The 21,871-nt window shown below is 42.3% G+C and overlaps 1 protein-coding gene across 2 annotated transcripts in view; it reads left to right on the top strand.

Moving 5' to 3' along the window:
- Window positions 1-21,871, top strand: part of AXL (AXL receptor tyrosine kinase) — a 61,023-nt gene that overhangs the window by 27,633 nt on the left and 11,519 nt on the right. The window contains exons 5-15 of one of the 2 annotated variants that reach the window (XM_069943397.1): window positions 2,521-2,601; window positions 5,418-5,533; window positions 11,777-11,972; window positions 15,359-15,498; window positions 15,744-15,888; window positions 15,976-15,993; window positions 16,755-16,887; window positions 16,974-17,065; window positions 18,862-18,957; window positions 21,267-21,344; window positions 21,481-21,573. In XM_069943397.1, the coding sequence (XP_069799498.1) occupies window positions 2,521-2,601; window positions 5,418-5,533; window positions 11,777-11,972; window positions 15,359-15,498; window positions 15,744-15,888; window positions 15,976-15,993; window positions 16,755-16,887; window positions 16,974-17,065; window positions 18,862-18,957; window positions 21,267-21,344; window positions 21,481-21,573 (1,188 nt within the window). Of the gene's footprint in view, window positions 1-2,520; window positions 2,602-5,417; window positions 5,534-11,776; window positions 11,973-15,358; window positions 15,499-15,743; window positions 15,889-15,975; window positions 15,994-16,751; window positions 16,888-16,973; window positions 17,066-18,861; window positions 18,958-21,266; window positions 21,345-21,480; window positions 21,574-21,871 lie in introns of both variants that reach the window. The other variant, XM_069943396.1, reaches the window with a different exon arrangement.

Genomic DNA, 21,871 nt, shown 5'->3' with positions numbered 1-21,871 from the left:
GTCCTGGAAAACATGGATACAGCCATAGATAGGGTTCATCCGAGCCCAAGCGTGAGTCAAGGTTTGCTCATCTCTAGTATTGAGCAGACTTTAGAAAACTGTCCAGCCATAGGCTGTATCCATGTTTTCAGGACTCCCTAAGGTGGCATCCAACTTCTCCAGAGAATAGAGAGCCAGACAGTTTCTTTAGGTCCGCTGAACTAGAGATAAGCAAACCTTGAGCACTTTCGGGCTTAGATGAACCCTGTCTATGGCTGAATCCATGTTTTCCAGGACTCCCTAGGGCTGCATCCAACTTGTCCAGGAAGCAGGAGTCAAATGCCGAACACTCGGGCTTAGACCAAGCGACCTCAAGATTTGCTTATCTCTAATAGTTAACTCAACTTGAAACACCTTGTCAGACACTGAATACTGATCCCCTGTAATAATATTATCTGTAAATGTCCAATTTGCGGGCCTCCAGCTGTTGCAAAACTACAATTCCCATCATGCCTGGACAACTAAAGCTGTATGAACACAATATTGGGGGAGATTTATCAAACATGGTGTAAAGTGGAATTGGCTCAGTTGCCCCTAGCAACCAATCCACCAGTCCGACTTTAATTTTCCATAGAATCTGTGAGGAATGAAAGGTGGAATCTGATTGGTTGCTAGGGGCAACTGAGCCAGTTCTATTTTACACCAGTTTGACAAATCTCCTCATGTTTTTATGAAAACAATAAATGTTCCATTCACAGACAACAAGCAGCTGCAGAACTTTGCATTATACTGTGATGAAACTTAATAGACATCAAACCAGTGAATGATACGGTCCAGTCCTGATGTACGCAGTTTGACTCCATGACTGATTGGTATTACATATTTATATTAGGAAATATTTACACCCCCTCCTCATGGTATCAGACTCAGTTCACATGCTATAAATAGTGACGAGTTCTGCTAAGGTGACAGAAAACTCGATCAGGGCCCCCGGTTTACAGCAGAACATGGAGAACGCGGCCTGGTATTCACATGTAAATAGCATCTTTTCTTTGCATCTTCACGTTTCTCAAGTCTTGAGACCCCCTTCCTGTGTGTGGGGGCAGAGGCAGATTATGACGTCTGAATAGTTTGTTTTGGAGCGTTTCACCTATTAGATCATGTTAAATAGAACAGTTAGACATGCCCGCCTTTCCCAGCGAAGGATTTGGAAGCAAAATGACTTCCCTCAGGGGGAACATATATATTCAATTGTGCCAAAAATAATAATAAATTCGGAGCACAAGACGGGGAGTGGCAGAGATTGTGCCAGCCTTTCCTACGCAGAGATGCACATAGAATGGGTTATTATCTGAAGGCCTGAAACTCAACCTCATAAGTGTGCAACGCTTAAAGCTGAATGACCCTTATTCCATTTTCACACTCAGAAAAGGGCCATTCTGGTTGTGCACACTGGACACATAGGGGGAGATTTATCAAACTGGTGTAAAGTAGAGCTGGCCCAGTTTCCCCTAGCAACCAATCAGATTCCACCTTTCATTTTCTAAGCAATCTGTGAACAATGAAAGGTGGAATCTGATTGGTTGCTAGGGGCAACTGGGCCTATTCTACTTTACACCAGTTTGATAAATCTCCCCCATAGAGTACATCACCTATCACTATGTATGAAGTGAAGAATGGAAGAGAGGGAGCCCCAAAGAAAAGATGAAACCGGGTTTTCCACCTAGTACAGTAGAACCAGTATTGGTTTCACCATCCATCCCCTGTCCATGACTATTGTGCAAGTTACCTACCACTATGATTGCAAACAAACAAGTCCTCTGGATAGTATAGCGTAGATACCCATGAACTTTTGGCAAAAGTTGTATGAACCCACAGACCAGCTGGCTGTCTAAAGTGTATGAGGGCCTACTGCCTCTTTTTCGATATAATGTTGGCCCGACCCTTTTGTCCTCAGAGATATAAACCGTTGCCCTTCACTATTCAGTAAGAACACATGTACATTCAGCCATGCCAGACGTTCATGCGTACAGGGAGATCCGGAGAGATAGCTGTTGGTCGAAAACTATTGAAGGTGTATAACCTTTAACCTATTTATGTATCTATTAGCGGACTTAGTAGAGCCAGAATACTGTTAATTGGGGAAAGGGGTTCACTTGTGGCTTCTTTGTTCTTCAGCCATGAGTAAGGATGTCTGCATTACATCTGAAACACATTGGTTTATCTGAGATGTTAATAAAGATTGCTTATAATTGAGTATAAGATACCTGATGTGGAAACTGTGCTGTCTTGCTCTGTCACACCAGCTGTCAATATCCCAGACCCTACTGGTAAAACCATCCCTATTAATGCTATTGTCATGATCCATCGATGATGCCACCATTACCCTTCTCAGGAGGCTGTATTCTTGACCCAACAAGTATGATGGGGACTCAAATGCATTGCAGAATATTGTTCTATATCCTTAGAGTAGACTGTGCCTGTCTCCATGTGTTAAGGTATGGTGTCACAGAACACTCATTGTTTCCTTTCTACCCTCAGGTCTCAATAAATCCTCTTTGTTCTCTTGTGAAGCTCATAATGGAAAAGGTGTTACCACATCCAGGACCGCAGCTATTAAAGGTAAGCTATAAAGAAGATCATATCCTGCAGTATTGGGGAAATCAGATACCACAAGGTAGAATTTAGAAAGGGAGGGGGTGGTTGTATTGACTGAATGAAGATATGTAAAGATCCCCATATACCTTCACTGCATTATACAGAATATGGCCCGGTTCAATCAGCGTATGAAGCCGGGCGTTCTGTGACCCGGCCCTGTCACAGAATGGCTAGTGTCAGTAAAGATCATCCCGGTTGGTACTGCGGTACCGTCCGGATGGACTTCACTTCTGTTAAATTGGGATGCGGGCGCATTCGTAGCACCAGGGCCGTATTTACCACTAGGCACCCGTGGTCCGGTGCCTAGGGCAGCACCTTACAGGGGGGCAGCACCAGGGAGCAGGGGGACAGAAAAAACTAATTTTTTTGGTTTTATTTTTTTAGTTTCCCTCCTCCCGTTCAGACTTGCCAGTAAATTTGGTGTATTTTCCAGGGGGGGGGGGGGTATGGTGGTATTGGTCAGGTCTGGTATAGCCAAGAAGTGCGTGTAGATGGGGCGTCTTAAGGTTTAGTGCCTAGGGCAGCAGCAGCTGTTAATACAGCCCTGCGTAGCACACAATGGAAAGTGCGGAGCTGCACTTTCCATTATGTGGACTGACGTCAGTTTTTCGTGCAGCTGCTAGGAATCCCAGCCAGAGTGTATACTATTTGCAACAACGGCCGTGATTAATTTAAAATATACGTTGTGTGAACATAGCCTAAGGATAGATCCTGTATTGTACAGAATAAGGCCATGTTCACACGTAGCATAACAGCGGCCATACTGTTATTAAAGATCATCCCCGCTGGTACGCCCGCATCCGAATTCACTTCTGCACACAATGGAGCATGTGGCCGGAGCCGCACACTTCATTGTGTGAACAGACAGGTTCTCTGTGGCCGCTATTCAATAAATAGTGGCCGCAGAAAACTGACATGTTGATCCCGGCCGGAGTGTACACTATGGGGGACATTTATTGCTTTGATTTATTGTTTTCTGCGCTGGACTTAAAAAATGTCCCTGCAGCTCCGACGGTGCGGAGATTTATGTAGAGGCGGACTGCCTCTACATAAGTCCCGTGCGTGCGGCAGGAAACCTACGCCAGCTCAGAGCTGGAGTAGGTTTCCTGCTTAATTTTTCGGCAAAAGAATGATGAATTAAGCGGACCTTAAGTCTGCGCCCCCCCCCCCCCCCCAACCCAACCACTCCACACCCCCTCCCCGCCCCTCTGGCGTATCGGTCGGAAAATGGCCCGATGCGAATAATTTATTCGCAAAATGGCCATTTGCGAAAAAATGTATTCGCATCGGGCCCATTTCGGACAAAAAATATACATTTTAGCCTTGATAAATGTCTCCCTTTATGTGTACACTCCGGCCGGGATTCCCTCTAGCTGCAGCACAATGTAAGTTAAGTATTAGTCACGGCCGTGTTGCAAATCGGCAACAATGGCCGTGATCTATACTCGCTTTAAGTTGTGTGAACATGGCCTAAGGATAGAACTTGCATTATACAGAATACGGATAGATCCCGCATTGTACAGAATAAGAATAGATCCCGCACTATACAGAATAAGAATAGATCCCACATTATACAGAATTAGGCCATGTGCAGACTACGTAAGAATCCGTCCGTTCCATGAACACACTATGGACAGGGTTTTCTGCGGCCGCTATTCATGTCAATTTTCTACAGCGCTGCGAGAGATCCTGGCCGAACGTATACTATGTGTATACACTCCGCCCGGGATTCCATAGACAAGGCAACGTATATTTTCGTAAAAAGTACATCTGTTGGTGCCGATTGTAACAACGGCTGTACTTTTACGAAAATATATGTTGTGTGAACATAGCCTAAGGATAGATCCTGCATTGTGCAATATACAGATAGATCCCGCATTATACAGAATAAAGATAGCTCCTGCATTACATAATCCTGTATGAGCGGATCTTGTATAAGGGTACAGCATATGAGACCATCTCATGAATATCTGACTATGAGTAATTACCGTCACGGTATACACAATAAGGTGCAGATTGAAAGACCCCTTTATGAACTCATGAGCGTTGGTTTCCCGCTGATCATTCCCACCTGCTTATTGACTTGGTGACACATCTCTGCGGAAGATTCCTGCTGAAAGAATGCGGCTGAATCACTTGTTTAGATCCAGCGTGGTCTGACTCAGTGCCCACTAACCTCACTGGCATCCGCAGGAGGATAAAAGAAGGGGTGCTGGCTCGCTTTAACCACTTCTTAACCAACGTGATTCATTTTATCATAATCCTTCCTAAAAACTTATGCTTTGTACTCAGTTATTACTGGCATCCATACTAGACATCTGTTCCAGGATATTAGTGCTTGTAGGAGTAACTCATATGTTGAATTATTTTCATGGTATTTTTTTGTAGGATCAGATTTACTCCACCCTAGATAGTGTTAAGGGTCCACCTTGATCATCTGGACCAGGCATGGGGAACCTTCGTTCCTCCAGCTGTTGCAAAACTACAATTCCCATCATGTCTGGACAGCCAAGCTAAAGCTTGATGGGAATTGTAGTTTTGCAACAGATAGAGGGCCGAAAGTTCCCCATCCCTGATCTGGACAGTATGTCGTAGAGAGAAGACCGCTGCTAGTTTATATACTCCAGGACCCAACGGTATAGCTTTGTCACACTTTTCACCATCCCATGACCACCAGATCCATAGTTGTCCCTATAGGGATACAGTTTTGACTGCACAGATAAATATTCAGCACAGTTCTGGGCACTGTTAATATAATATTACTATTGCTTATATTGTAGTTCTACCCAGGGAACCAAAAGATCTGACTCTGGTGACTCGGAGCACCACCCAACTGGAAATATCATGGCAGCCTGGAGAGAGCGGTGCTCAGCCAGTGTATGTGTGTACAGTGCAGGTGGGTATAGGATAATATAGGACGGTATCATTATAAGAGCAGTGATATCCGCTGATGTTAAGAGGGATGAAAACAATCCTATGGATCAATGTACTTGGCTGGTTTGTACAATATCAAGGCTGGTTGGAAGGAAACTGTGGGGGAGATTTATCAAACATGGTGTCAAGTGAAACTGGTGCAGTTGCCCCTAGCAACCAATCAGATTACACTTTTCATTCCTCAGAGACTCTTTGGAAAATTAAAGGTGGAATCTGATTGGTTGCTAGGGGCAACTGAGCCAGTTTCACTTTACACCATGTTTGATAAATCTCCCCCTGTGTCTCTTGGTAAAGGAGAACCCATTGGCCTCTATTTTTTAAAATTTGGGTGCTGCCAAATTGCTGCTGTCAGCAGTACCCCTAGAAAATAAGAACCATGGGCAATTGCCCAATTTTCTATAGGCCCATGACCATGCTCGCACCCACTATCTGAGATGCAGAATCACAGGCAGTGAGCACCAGGGATCAGAAGGCTTCAGCTATCTTCTTTTCCCTGGTAAACCCCTTTAAAGGAGTACTCCGTTAGGAAAAATATATATATATTTTTCAAATTAACTGATGTAGATTTGTAAGTGAATTCTATTTTTAAAAAATCTCCAGTCTTCCAGTACTTATTAGCTGTTGTATGTCCTGCAAGAAGTGATGTATTCTTTCCAGTCTGACACAATCTTTCCAGTCTCTGCTGCCACCATGACAGGAACTGTCCAGAGCAATTATAAATCCCCATAGAAAACTTCCCCTGCTTTGGACAGTTCCTGTCATGGACAGAGGTGGCAGCAGAGAACACTGTGTCAGACTGGAAAGAATACACCACTTCCTGCAGGACATACAGCAGCTGGTAAGTACTGGAAGACTGGATATTTTTAAATAGAAAAAAGCTATATAACTTTTTGCTCTGAAGCACCGCTTTAAACCATCTTTGCTCTTTAGTTATAGTAATCATAGGATCCATATCCCCGAAAATCCTGACTGAAACAGTTCACCATCTCCAATGGAAGTAAAACAAACAAACCAACAAAAAAAAACTATTTATTACAGAGGTAGGGAACCTTGGCTCTCCAGTTGTTGCAAAACTACAACTCCCATCATGTCTGGACAGCCAAGGCTAAAGCTTTGTTGTAGTTGTAGTTTTGCAACAGCTGGAGAGCCAAGGTTCCCTACCCCTGCTTTATTAGTTCATATAAAACAAGGCACCTTGATGTACCACATGTATACTAATAAAACGCCAACCTGTTCCAATGTCATGGCTTGAATAAGGACTTTTATGAGTTCAGAACATGTCGGCATTTCATTAGTATTTTTATGCATGGAGCACATGGATGTGCTTTGTTTTAACATGAACTAATAAACACTGAGGAGGGAATTTATGAATGCTATTACCAGAAAACCGGTGTGGAAAGTCAAAATATTTGCACAATTTAAATTTTTTGCCCAAAACACAGGGAAAGTTGCAGTGTACTCAATAGAGAGAAAAATAGACATGGACGCACATCCACAATGCTTATGGCTAGAGATGAGCGAAGCAACTGGAAATTCGTTTTGCGAATTCTCGTTCAAACTCGTTAAGATTCGCGAATCAAATCTTTCAAAACTGTCATTAAAACAGCCAAAACTATGGCAGCTACAATACAGGGACTATTACAGAAGGGCAAATTTGTTAGAGGGGGGTGTTGTAAATGTTTAAAAAAAAAAAAAAAAAACGGAAAATCACAATTTAAAAAAAAAAAGTCAATCATCAAATTTCCACCATTCCGCTCCTCTCTGTCCCTATATCGCTCTGTTAGTCTCTCCCTGCTCTGCTCTAACTACCTGCTGCCATCCTGCTCTCCTCCACACACAGCCAACTGGCCACCTCCTTATATAGAGGCGGAGGGGGTGACATCACAGAGGGGCCTGCAGCTGATTGGACAGGTGCTAGGGATTATGGTTAATCCCTTTTTTTGCCCAGTGATGCTCCAGACAGCATGTGTAGCCACCATTTTGTTTTTTGTTTTTTTGCGAATTTCCTTAAATTGGCAGGAATTCGTTTTGCAGAACGAAGCAAATTGACAGCACGATTCGCATTGCTCATCTCTACTTATGGCTGACTATATGTTTTTCAACATTTTTTAGAACTATCAGAAAAAGTTTGTTTTTCACAAAAATCAATTGTTCAAAAATTTTAAAATCTACACACAAATCACTGACAAATTCCTCCTTTAATTTTTCCCAGCTACATGGACATTCCCAGCTACATCTCGCATTCTCACTAATTCAATTTAGCGGGTAATTACCAGATTATGGGACCGGACTGGTTTCTTACATTCCTTAGGGGGCGTTGTTTTTAGTGGGGGATGAGGGATTATTTCAGTCAGGCAGGGATAATCTCCCGTTTAACAATGGTGTCTGGTGAACATAACAAGACCTCCAGGGAGACCTGTCCATCAACACCTTCTCAATAATAAGAGGGAAAAAGTGAAGGATCTAAGGGTGGGGTTGTCATGTTTTGTCAGGTGGAACATGAAGAGTTAATAGACGTTGTCAAACTGAGGTAAGATAGGAGACACATTGGGATGAGTTTACAATTTCATTTCTATGTATATTTTATGTATTGTGCGGAATAATTGTCCTGTGTAAATAAGCAAAAACATAAATGTTATATACAATATTCATGTCTGTGTCAGAGAGCTGCTATAAAGCACCATAGATATGGGAAGAACATTCTATCATGTCATCCCATCCTGGAGTTATATCCACTCACATCTTATGGCACCAGAATTTATAACGATACTCGTTTCGTGTAATAGCCGATAACGATTAAACGACCAATGAGAAATGATCGTTTGATAGAATCTGGACCTATTTTCATTGTTGATCGTTCACAAATCGTTCGAACATCGTTCAATGTAATAACACTTAGACCGTAAGTAACGATCATAGTCCTGTGTAATAGGGTGAACGATTTAAGATCGTTTGTCATAGAGGTAGTTTGAGATTGTTTATCGTGAATCGCACCATGTAATACCACCCTTAAGCCGCAGCCAGAGAGCTCTGACTGTTGCTCATACCTCTCAGAACAAAGAGGTCGGGCAGTGATTTTTGTATCATGTATCACCACCACCATCATCTGTCTGTGGATAGTTAGGAGCGCCACATACACCTTATACTGATGGACGAGCACACCACAAGCGGCAGGTACAATGGACAAAAGTGTATGAGGACCTTAAAGGGAACAAATCAGCACCCAGGGACGCTGCACACATCTTGTAGACAGGTCTCCTACCATGTTATGGGTTGTGCGGGGATTAAACAATGTCTTCTTGGCTGTAGGCTGAACATTGGACTTGTATAGGCACATTATATAGGGGGAGATTTCTTAAACATGGTGTAAAGTGATTCCCCCTTTCATTTTCCAAAGAATCTGAGAGAAATGAAAGGCGGAATCTCATTGGTTGCTAGGGGCAACTGAGCCAGTTACATTTTACACCATGTTTGATTTGAAGTGATTTAACGTCCTATTAGGGTATAAACCCACACACCGTATATGCAGCGTATTTACTGCTGCGATACGCAGCAAACTCGCAGCAAACTCGCAGCAAACTCGCAGCAGATTAGATCTAAATAACTGAACACAGCATCAAATCTGTACCAACAAATCTGCTGCGTATTTGTTGCATATCTGCTGCTTATACGGTGTGTGGGTTTATACCCTTACTTGGGCAGATGGGGGAGGATAGCAAGCACCGATCTTGGAGATTGGTGTTCGTGTACAGAGCCTTTACTTTGTTCAATCAGTCATGCAGCTCTTTAAAGGGCAACTCCAGCGAATTTTATTCTCTTTCAAATCAATTGGTGTCAGAAAATGCCAGAGATTTATAATTCAGTTCTATAAAAAAAATCTCCAGTCTTCCAGTACTTATCAGCTGCTGTATGTCCTACATATCTATGTCTATGACATACAGCAGCAGATAAGGCTAGGAATACTTGAGATTTTTTAATAGAAATAGAAAATTACAAATCTCTGGCACTTTCTGACACCAGTTCATTTGAAAGCAATTTTCTTTCTGCTAGAGTTCCCCTTTAAATTCCTCACTGTCGGCCGTACATCCCCCGTTTCCACATGACACTGTGCCTTTTTATTCGCATTTTCTCATTTGTCAGCTGATCACTGGCCCTTTTACCCATTTATTAAGAGTGACCATTCTTACAATTCTTACAAAAAAAATGTGATGTTTCCCATTCATGCATCCTAGTTTTCACTGCTTCATGAATGATACTTCCTTCCATGGTTTATAAACGAAAAGAAGAAGAGGAAGAAGGAGTTGCTGACTTTGATTACTCACTTCCCCATTAGTAGAAACTAAGTCAAAGAGAAACTAGTTTACTGGAAACAAGCCAGAGGTTGAATCCTTGCTAATAAACATACCGTCCATGGAAGTGATGTGATAGGAAGATGTTAGCAGCATATAGAATAGTTGTCATGCTATTTTAGTATGTGTATCGGAATGTCTTGACAGAGTATAAATAACCATGTCATAAAGATAAACGGACAAACCTGCAGTTCTTAGATTGTAGACAGTCCTATGCAGGCCTGGATTAAAGGGAGGGCACCTGGGGCACGTGCCCCGGGACCTCCACCACTTAGGGGCCTCCACCAACCTTAATCCGTCCCTGGTTTTATGTGTATACAGTACTGATTGTGTAGAGTAATGTACTATTTTAGTCCATGATGATTGGGGATGGAAAAGGGCTCCATTGCCTTAAGCGTAACACATATTGTGTGGTGGCCAAAGTTGGACAGCTAGTAACCTGTCCTCGTCTACTATAGCAGTTCGGTCAGAGAAGCCCAGAAGCGGTGGTTAAAGCCAACTTTTCATATATAAACCCTAAAGGTCCCCATACATCTTATACTTTAGTCGACTGTTTAGGCCGCTCATGGCAGGTTTAGCCATCCTCGTATAAGGTGCATGTGGCTCTCCCAACCACACTTTGGACGATCATTTGACTGTAAGTCATTGAAGGTACCCTGTTTCCCCAAAAAATAAGGCATCCCTTGAAAGTAAGACCTAGTAGAGGTTTTGCTGAATTGCTAAATATAAGGCCTCCCCCAAAGTAAGACCTAGCAAAGTTTTTGTTTAGAAGCATGGCCAACATATAGAACCAGACCAGGGCCTGCAGCTGGGATTCTTTACACCCTGCCGCTATTTTCCCCTACCTTCAGTGTCTGTTGCAGAGCAGCTGCATGCAGGACATGAAGACTGTCACCTGCTGCCAACCCTGATGTTTCCTTCCATGGCTGTCACTTATAAATGTACAGGAAAGACATCAAAAGGCTGTTGCCTGCCTTCATCCCCGTTGTCCCCTAGCGACAGATGTAGAGCTGCACACAGTCTGCCATTTTCCTGCCGCCTGTCGCCATACTGTTTGCTGTCACTGCTGTGCTGTATGAGCTGGGGATGTGATGAGCTCCTCCTGGTGGCTGGAAGCTGCAATAAAACACTGTCTTATTTTCAGGGAAATAGGGTATATGGCTACCTTTACCCTTATTATTTTAGTCACACCTCTAAAAATAACCCTATGTATAACCCCGAGACGTTCTCCATATAGAAGCAGATTTGATGTGTATTGCTGCTCCTATGTTAAAAGGTGTAAAACGGTCTAAGATTCTGCCTGATCCGCATTGGGAAACCACAAATGTATCCAACAGTTGGGAAGGAAAATGGTTGGAGGGCTCTCATTTCAGAGACATCCTTCTTACCCATTAATCTGTTATGAGTGGTTAAACAGATGTCAGTTGCCCGATTCCGCAGCAGTTGACAACCTGTAAACCTTTTGTCTAGGGACCATTATAAAAAAAACCAAAAACCTGCAGAACATCTTGTCATGCGGTTCTATTTGTAGTTATAGAATCTATAGAACTATTTTTCTTTAAAAATAACAGGTAACTATTGGGACAAAACATTCTAGGTATTCTGTCTGTAGAGCTCGGATCGGGGTCATGTCCACTAGGATGTTATATCACAACAGGTTTCGAGTTTTGTTTTCTTCTCCTGCCCCAAGTTCCTTCTTACTGGATCTTGTGGTTTTGACTGGGATTTTTTCTTATTGCTTCAAGACTTTTGTCTGAACTAAAAAGAAGAACCATAACAGAGACTATTTCTATTTTTTTACTGTTGCTAAACATTTTTGTTTTTGTTGTCTTACACTCTCTTCTTTTCCCCTTTAGGCAACTGTTCCTCATAGTCATTTCAGTACCACTCCTCACCATAAGATCTACAACCAGAACATCAACGTACCCCCTTATACTCACATTATCAGTGACCTCACTCCCTACTCTGAATACAATGTTCGTGTGGCCTGCCTCAACAGTGAAGGGGTGTCCCACTGGACAGACTGGGTCTTGATGGAAACCATGGAAGGAGGTATGAAAACATGACGGAGAGGAAGTATAGAGTCTGTTACATCTTAATTGTAAATGCCTAAGGCCCCATTCAAACAGCCACTGACCCGCAGCTACAGACAGCACTATAGATGTGCATGTGTATTCGTCTCTATTAGCACAGAGCTATTCATTGGAATCCATGCCCTTTGACAGATCCGTAGCAACTATGGATGCCTAAAAGGTCCATTGAAATCAATGAGTATTATACTGTCTGCAGTTACGGACTCAATCCATAATGCAGTAGTAGGAGGCAATGATATGGGGAAATTTGCCCTTGTAATTTTGTGATTCCTAGTGAACTGTAGTCGACTTGTGCTCAAGCGGCTGTAGCACAGGAGATGGTGTCCCTATAGATACAAATACATGAATAAAACTGGGGGGAAAAACAATAAAATAAAGAAAAAACCAACTGGCTGGCATCTATGACATTACCTTTTGTTAGCAAGGTTTCATGAAAATTAGCTGACCTCAAGCGATTATCTGTAAATTGTGAGGGAATTCTTCATCAGGTGTTCTCTTTCTCTACAGCACCCCCACAGGAGAAGTGAAGCATTACACTATATACAGTCTGCCTAATAGACGAGGGCCCAGAATAGAGGATCTTTCTATTAAAGGGAACCCATCACCAAGCTATCTAATCTATCACCATCATGTCATAGAACAGGAAGAGCTGAGCAGATTGTTATACTTAGTCTTTTCCCACAAAGATATATATCTTGTCACTTGTTGATTGAAATCCATGATCATTCTGTGTTAAGGAGTCCAGTGGGTGGAGTCACTGAATGGACCAGACTCTTTAGCATGGAAACATCAGAGATTTCAATCAATAAATTACAAGTTATACTGAATGTTTTCTCATAAAGATATACACTCACCGGCCACTTTATTAGGTACACCATGCTAGTAATGGGTTGGACCCCCTTTTGCCTTCAGAACTGCCTCAATTCTTCGTGGCATAGATTCAACAAGGTGCTGGAAGCTTCCTCAGAGATTTTGGTCCATATTGACATGATGGCATCACACAGTTGCCGCAGATTTGTCGGCTGCACATCCATGATGCCAATCTCCCGTTCCACCACATCCCAAAGATGCTCTATTGGATTCAGATCTGGTGACTGTGGAGGCCATTTGAGTACAGTGAACTCATTGTCATGTTCAAGAAACCAGTCTGAGATGATTCTAGCTTTATGACATGGCGCATTATCCTGCTGAAAGTAGCCATCAGATGTTGGGTACATTGTGGTCATAAAGGGATGGACATGGTCAGCAACAATACTCAGGTAGGCTGTGGCATTGCAACGATGCTCAATTGGTACCAAGGGGCCCAAAGAGTGCCAAGAAAATATTCCCCACACCATGACACCACCACCAGCCTGAACCGTTGATACAAGGCAGGATGGATCCATGCTTTCATGTTGTTGACGCCAAATTCTGACCCTACCATCCAAATGTCGCAGCAGAAATCGACACTCATCAGACCATGCAACGTTTTTCCAATCTTCTACTGTCCAATTTCGATGAGCTTGTGCAAATTGTAGCCTCAGTTTCCTGTTCTTAGCTGAAAAGAGTGGCACCCGATGTGGTCTTCTGCTGCTGTAGCCCATCTGCCTCAAAGTTGGATGTACTGTGCATTCAGAGATGCTCTTCTGCCTACCTTGGTTGTAACGGTTGGCTAGTTGAGTCACTGTTGCCTTTCTATCAGCTCGAACCAGTCTGCCCATTCTCCTCTGACCTCTGGCATCAACAAGGCATTTCCGCCCACAGAACTGCTGCTCACTGGATGTTTTTTCTTTTTCGGTCCATTCTCAGTAAACCCTAGAGATGGTTGAGAATCCCAGTAGATCAGCAGTTTCTGAAATACTCAGCCCTTCTGGCACCAACAACCATGCCACGTTCAAAGGCACTCAAATCACCTTTCTTCCCCATACTGATGCTCGGTTTGAACTGCAGGAGATTGTCTTGACCATGTCTACATGCCTAAATGCACTGAGTTGCCGCCATGTGATTGGCTGATTAGAAATTAAGTGGTAACGTGCAGTTGGACAGGTGTACCTAATAAAGTGGCCGGTGAGTGTATATCAATCTTCCCAGCTCCTTCTGCTCTATACTATCATGCCAATAGCTTAGATAGCATTTTCATGGTGATGGGTTCCCTTTAACAAATCTTTAAAGGAGTCCGGCGAAAATTTTTATTAAAGTATTGTATTGCCCCCCCCAAAGTTATACAAATCCCCAATATACACTTATTACGAGAAATCCTTATAAAGTGCTTTTTTTCCCTGCACTTACTACTGCAACAAAGCTTCACTTCCTGGATAACATGGTGATGTCACTTCCTGGATAACATGGTGATGTCACGACTCAACTCCCAGAGCTGTGCGGGCTTTGGCGCTTGAGAGGATGATGGCTGAGGGACACAGGGCACTGGAGGGCATTCCCCTGCCATCATCCTCTCCAGCAGCCACAGCCCACACAGCTCTGGGAGTTGGGTCGTGACATCACCATTTTATCCAGGAAGTGACATCACCATGTTATCCAGGAAGTGACATCACCATGTTATCCAGGAAGTGAAGCCTTGATATAGTAGTAAGTGCAGGGAATAAAGCACTTTATAAGCATTTCCCGTAATAAGTTTATATTGGTGAGTTGTATAACTTTTGGGGGACAATACAATACTTTAACAAAAATTTTCACCAGACTTCTCCTTTAAGATGACCTTAAAAAGTAGCTTCTAAATCTGAAATCTCTCTTGGCGGCCAATAAAGGATAAAATGATTAGAAAATAAAAAATGATTTGTTTTTCTACTTACGGCTGCAGAAAATCCATCCTTTTTCTCATTTGAAGTGTAAGTGTATCACTAATTTCCATGTGTCACTCACTCCTCCGCCTGCCCCCCTTTCCCTGGCAAAGAATAAAAGACCCGGCACTAGTAAGAGGGGCTCCTTTTCGTCCCTGGCCCCTTGTAGTAATTAGTATACAAGACACAAACGTTACTGTCTGTGTCGGCCGCCCCGCTGGCTGCTGGCACAGTTTAATTCCACTCTTTGTGAGACGTCTTTCTTCACTCAGCTTTTACCAGTTTTCCCACTTCATTTTTCCATGTTAATGTCTCTCAATTAGTCGGTGCCTTATACACTTATGACTTAACACGCTGCTATATAAACACGTTAGGGGGTATTGGATTATAGCACCATTTTATTTTATGTGCTGGTCAATGCTATTCACATGAATGTGTATAAGCCGCACTACTCACCCCATGACAGCCGGCAGGGCCCAAAACGCGTTAGAGTTTTACCTGCTGTATAGGATACACCTTAGTGTATTCATATCTATCCTAGGCTTACGATTTATGCTTTTCTTAATAGTTCCATCCGGCCCTCCTCAAAATGTCACTGCCATAAAGAACGAGACCATTATCCAAATCACGTGGAGAGAGCCAGGAGAGCCGCTGAATGGTATATTGAAGGGTTACAAACTGGCATATCAAACTAAGGACGAACCAGAGGTACAACGATCCCATGCATTCACTCCATGTGTTATAATACCATGTAGTGCATTGTGATCTGTGTGTGCTCATGTCTTGGCTGAAGAGGTATAAGCAGGCAATCACACAGGTCTACAATGTGTCTGCAATAATTATGTGTGTGCGTGCGTGTGTATTTGCTGTTTGGTGGAATGGCTTGTGCCTGTACTGGGAATATATTATATAACAGTATATCATTTACTCACTGTGGAGTTTTTACTTTGCAGGTTGTGGTGGATACGGGCCTGACCAATGAGGTTATGCTGGAGGTGCAGCAGCCTGTGGACAACCTGACCGTTAGGGTCTCTTCCTACACCGTCTCTGGGGATGGTCCCTGGAGTGATCCAGTTGTGGCTACATTCTCCAACTATGGTAAGAAGCTTTGGTTAACTGGTCTATATATCATATGTTGTGTGGTGTTAGCTGGGGTCTGACATATGTCCATGTTTTTGTTTTCAGATTCCAAGTCTCCTCAAGGTAAGGAACAGTAGAATCCAGATCAGGGTAACTATCATTGTCCCACTTCATGTACCAATGAGCCTAGGTTGTTGACTGGAGCATGCTTGAGCACGATTATTTTGTTTTTGAATACCAGTGGCTGAAGAAGTTGGATGCAGCTCTAGGGATGCCTAGAAAACATGTTTTCCAGTTCTTTCTAGGGCTGCATTCAACTTCTTCCACCATCCACCAAAGAAAAAATGTCAGCAACGTTTTTGTGTCCGTCAAAAAAAAAACTGATCCGTTTTGATCCGTTTTTTTTTTCATAATGGAAGTCAATGGAAAAACGGATCAAAGAAATGTTAAAGAAATGAAAAAAAAAAAAATAATAATAATAATCGGGGGAATGAGCTGTTTAATAGTTTTATATAATCTCTCTTCTGTCTATGGTAGACTGTCTGTGGTATCTCCGGGTTCTCCGCTGACTGCAGTTGCCACCACTTCCAAGATGAACTCGTTTTGGGAGTGACAGCCACTCAGCCAATCACTGACCCAGACAGGACAGCGCCGCAGTCAGTGATTGGCTGAGCAGGCTGTCAATGACAAATTTCAGAAGTGTTGGCGGCAGGAACGCCAGAGAGGCCACAGCAGGGCACTGGGGGAGTGTGGAGAAATAAGCATATGATTTATACAGAATTATATAAAAAAAATTCCTAAAGCCAAATTACCCCTTTATTAGATAAAAATATTCCATGAAACACTCTGTACAAGCTCTGTATTTTTTTTTCTTTTACCAGCAGTTAGAGATATAGCATCATCTATTTTCTCGTGGCATTGGTGGTACGTCATGCTGGTAGTTGCCGTGGCAGTTTTCGGGGCCATCGTAGGTGCTATTTTCCTTGCACGTGTCAGGAAGAAGGAGACGCGATATGGGTGAGTGCAGCCGTGTAATATATAGACAGACTCATGGAAAACATTACAGCCCTAAAATACTAATACCGTCCCATGCTAATATTTAGGGAAGCCTTCGAACCAACAGTGGAGCAAGGAGAACTTGTGGTCCGGTACCGAGTAAGAAAGTCTTATAGTAGAAGAACCACGGAAGCCACCTGTAAGTCTCACATGTATTCCCAAAATCTTAACATGTATCTGATCTTTAAAAAAGGGGCTTTATATGCATCTATTCATATTAAAGGGGTTGTCCAGAGAAAATCTCTGCTGCCACCTCTGTCCGAGACAGAAACTGTCCAGGGCAGGAGAGGTTTTCTATGGGGATTTCCTACTGCTCTGGGCAGTTCCTGTCTCGGACAGAGGTGGCAGCAGAGAGCACTGTGTTAGACTTAAAAGAAAACAACATTTCCTGCAGGACATACAGCAGCTGATAAGTATGGGAAGTCTTGACATTTTGAAATAGTAGTAAATTACAAACCTATATAACTTTCTGACACCAGTTGATTCGAAAGAAAAAAGATTTTCGCTGGATAACCCCTTTAAATAGCTCTCAATCACTGCAAGGTGAACTTATACTGAGTATCCTTGACTAATATGTGATCTGATGGTCTTTGACGCCAAAATAAATTTACAGATCTGAAGTAAACTATGGGAATATCCTGTTGCTTGCTGTTGAAATTGGATTCAGATTTGCATCGGGTTAAGTCTTATGTAACTCATGACTATTTATGACTGGTCTAATACACCAGATGTCAGGCTAACCCCTTATGTACAGACGACAGGGTCTATAGTGCTGGGAGCACAGGGATAGGTGGGGTTCCCTGCTTGACCAGATTGATAGACACAAGATTTGGAGGAGTCTGCCGAGAATCTGTTCATACTCCATCCACCTGGCTGAACATCAGGAAATTCCTGCTCATGTTTTGTGCTGAATAACACTGGGATCCAGACCGCTCCATGGTTACAGAGTCCGTCCTCTTAGCCACGGCTTCCTCCACCCAGTCATTCTAGCTTAAGTCTCTTCTGGGACCAGCTGCTTTTCGAGGGAATATTAAATTGCAACTATTGCAAAACTGATATCTCAAAAATTCAGAAGTTTCCAAATGTGGTTTTTATTACTTAATTTGGTATAAATTTCTGATTTTTCAATCCTGTCCAAAAATCTGAAATTAAAGGGATACTCCAGAAAAAAGGGGGTTTCAATTCAACTGGTGCCAGAAAGTTCTACTGGTTTGTAAATTACTTTTATTAAAAAAAACAAAAAAAAAAACAACAACTCAAGTCATCAGTTGCTGTATGCACTTCAGGAAGTGGTATATTTTTTCCAGTCTGACACAGTGCACTCTGATGCCACTTCATGGACAGAGGTGTCAGCAGAGAGCACTGTGTCAGACTAGAAAGAATACACTGCTTACTGCAGGACATACATCAGCTGATAAGTACTGGAAGACTTAAAAAAAATAGAAGTAATTTACAAATCTATATAGTTTTCTGACACCAGTTGATTTGAAAAAAAAAAAAAAAATTCTTGGAGTACCCCTTTAATTGTCATATTTATCCTGGTCATAGAGAGTTTATGTTCTCATATCCTTCCTCTGCGTGACAGTTGTTTATGGTATTATAGTTTTTGCATTTAGGATAAGAGTCAAACTAGATAATCTGGGGGCTTAAAGTAAATGCCGACCTTTTATCTAAATAGGTTCCAAAGTCTAAATACTTTTGATTCTGTCTATATAGAAGATTTTGAGCCCAAATGCTATAAAGATTTGTTAGAAATGAATCAACACAGAATTTTGTCCCTGAAAATTACGTAAAAATTCACTTTAAACTACAAAATGATATTGATATGCACAAGCCATAGAGTTGTTTTTGAGTGTACTATGTTGAGTGACATTGTTCTGTGTTAGGACAATAGTTTCCATGCGGAAAACAACTTATTGTTCTTGTAAATTCTAGTAAACCGACTGGGTATTAGTGATGATCTGAAAGAGAAGCTCCGAGATGTAATGGTGGATAGGCACAAACTTACACTTGGCAAGACGCTGGGAGAAGGTAAGCAGAATCTTCGGGTATGTGGATGGGCCACATGATTAGGTGTTTTAGGTTATCAATAAACTCCAACTACTTTCTTATACTATATGAGCCAGAGCAGAGAGCACCTGCTAAGCACAAACACAATGTGATCATTAGATGGCGTTTCTTTAATTATTTTGTGGCCTCTTGTAGAAGGAGGCGTTGTAGAATGAACAACCACTGTAAGGAGAAAAAAAATGTTCTAGTTTAACTGGAAGTGCATAGTAAATCTTGAGCAGATGGAGTATAAGGTGACGGCCTAGTTCACACCTTTGATTTGTTAGCAAATAGCCAAAGTGGAGAAGTATAACTGAAATCTGAATACATTTGATTTTGTTGTTGTTGTTGTTTTTGTTGAAAGGCACCTGACCTTTGAAAAAACTTTTGACCAGACGATTGTTAGAGCTAACATGGGAAAGGACGCACCCCAAGGTGGCCATGTAGAGTTCTAATATATGGCCTCCCCCAACATACTGCATACTTTTAACAGATATTTCTAATGCTCTGTGAACCTAGTCTTATGCTATGTCAGTATTTCCACCATTATTTTTTAACCAAAAGCAGAAGTTGATTGAAAACACAGAGGGGCTATGTTCACACACATAATTACCTTTATTATAAAACAATTTCTGTTATTTGCTGTTAAATGGCGGCCATCCACTAAATTGTGTGTGAACATATTCTTTCTGTGTTTTCAATCCTCTCCTCGTTTTGGTTGCAATATACTGACCAAAATACAGAGCAAAAATACAGTGTGGGCATAGCCTTATACTGTACCTGGATGCAAACTGTAAAATGGTGCAAATGGTGATCATCCCTTAGCTCTGGCCTCTAGCTGCAATATTGACCAAGTACCACTATAAAACTAGCATTATGTCCGTGGCCAGCATCACTAATAGTAGACTGGGAATGTTAAATCCTCATACACAAAGCCATTTTTTAGAGTATTTATTTACACGCTGCAGGGAACCATGAGAGAGGTCCTCAAAGGTTCCTTCAAGCATGAGAGAGGTCCTCCGGGGTTCCTCCCGCTCCATTCTGCACTTGTCTAGCCCACAGCCTTATTCCCTATAAGAAAAAATTGAATATTTTATAAGAACATACAAGAACAATCTGCAGGAACAATTGTGAATCCATGGTAATAATATCTATAAAGTACATGTCCATGCTGCTTGGCCAGTCACTACGCTATATATATAGTGACAGTGATTTATTATGCCGATCTTTGGTGGGTTCTTGGTTCATAGAAAACTGTGTCTGGAACTTGTTACATTCTCTAGGAAGCAAAATAAAAGAAACTCTCCTCCAGGACTTCCTAAGCAATTCCGAGACTTGGTTTTCCTCCCGTCTTTGCCATCAGACCTCACTTGGGACAGGTTTTTGCTGCCTCATCTACGCTGTGTTTTCCTATGTGTGGGAACAGTCACACAGTAACACGAGCCATAGCAGACCCCACTTCCGTTCTCTGTCTTATCCTACACAGTCTGGAAAAGCTATCGGAAAACAGCACTTGGTCTAATGGCTTCCTTTAGCTTCCTCCTGGGAGACTGATCTCCTGCCAGATTTGTTGCAGCTATTCCTGAATGGCAACTTGTTAACCCAGCGGTTGATGATTCCTGAGGGGTCCCTGAGGGTCAACAATCCTTCTATAATAGAATTATCATGGGTCTATGTTATAGGTCAGGGAAGCTTCCCGTCTGTAATAGAATTAGTTACTTCTAGATCAGGGAAGGGGGACCTGCGACCCTACAACTGTTGCAAAACTACAGTTCTTATTGTGCCTGGACAGCCTTTGGCCTTGGTCTTTGGTTATCCAGCCATTATGGGAATTGTAGTTCTGCCACAGCTGGAGGGCGTCAGGTTCACCATCTCGATTCATCTCTAGGGGTTCAGGTATATGTAGAACGTTGTCACCACCCTCTTCCCCCTCCATGCTATATATTGGAACATTGAGGGACCATATAAAAGTTCTGTATAATATCCCATAGGCGCGAGCTAGGCTTCTTCCGAAACATTATTGGCACTTATAGTTAATGGTGGAGATTTATCAAACATGGTGTAAAGTGAAACTGGCTCAGTTGCCCCTAGCAACCAATCAGATTCCACCTTTTATTTTCCAAAGAGTCTGTGAGGAATGAAAGGTGGAATCTGATTGGTTGCTAGGGGCAACTGAGCCAGTTTCACTTTACACCATGTTTGATAAATCTCCCCCAATGTGTATATGAGCCTTTTTGTTGGACGTATAAATAAAAAACCATTAAGTATGATTTATGATCTTGTTTTTTTAGGAGAGTTTGGCTCAGTCATGGAGGGTCAATTAAATCAAGACGACTACATTCTCAAGGTGGCTGTGAAGACCATGAAGAGTAAGTAACAGTCTGTGTTGGTGGGCTACTCAAGGGCGGTGTTTCACAACCTGTAAAACTACAACTTTCACGGGTTGGTATGTGCTTGGAAGATTCTTGCATAATGTTTTGCATTTTATTTTTCTCCTCTCTTTAGTTGCCATCTGCACCCGCACCGAGATGGAAGATTTCCTGAGTGAGGCTGTGTGCATGAAGGAATTTGATCACCCCAATGTCATGCGTCTCATTGGTGAGTGATGGGATCATCTTATTGTGCCCCGCAGCACAAATTCATAATATAGAATTAGAGTCAATGCAAACTCACCTGGCTCTCTAGGAGGGGTTTACCGACAGCCAGCCTCTCTAGTGAGAGGAAGAGAGAGCTCAGTTTAGCGCAGACTCTCTGCCAAGAAGAGTTCAAAGAGTCACTGTCTTTTATTTTTATTTTTTTTGCAGAAATCAATAGTCCAGGCGATTTTAAGAAACTTTGTAATTGGGTTTATTAGCCGAAAAAATGAATTTTTACCATGAAAAAGCAGTTTGAAGCT

This window comes from Dendropsophus ebraccatus, chromosome 10, assembly GCF_027789765.1.
Source record: "Dendropsophus ebraccatus isolate aDenEbr1 chromosome 10, aDenEbr1.pat, whole genome shotgun sequence".
In the NCBI taxonomy this organism is placed as follows: domain Eukaryota; kingdom Metazoa; phylum Chordata; class Amphibia; order Anura; family Hylidae; genus Dendropsophus; species Dendropsophus ebraccatus.
Note: the sequence above shows the minus strand (reverse complement) of the source record. Positions and strands in the feature narration are given on the sequence as shown.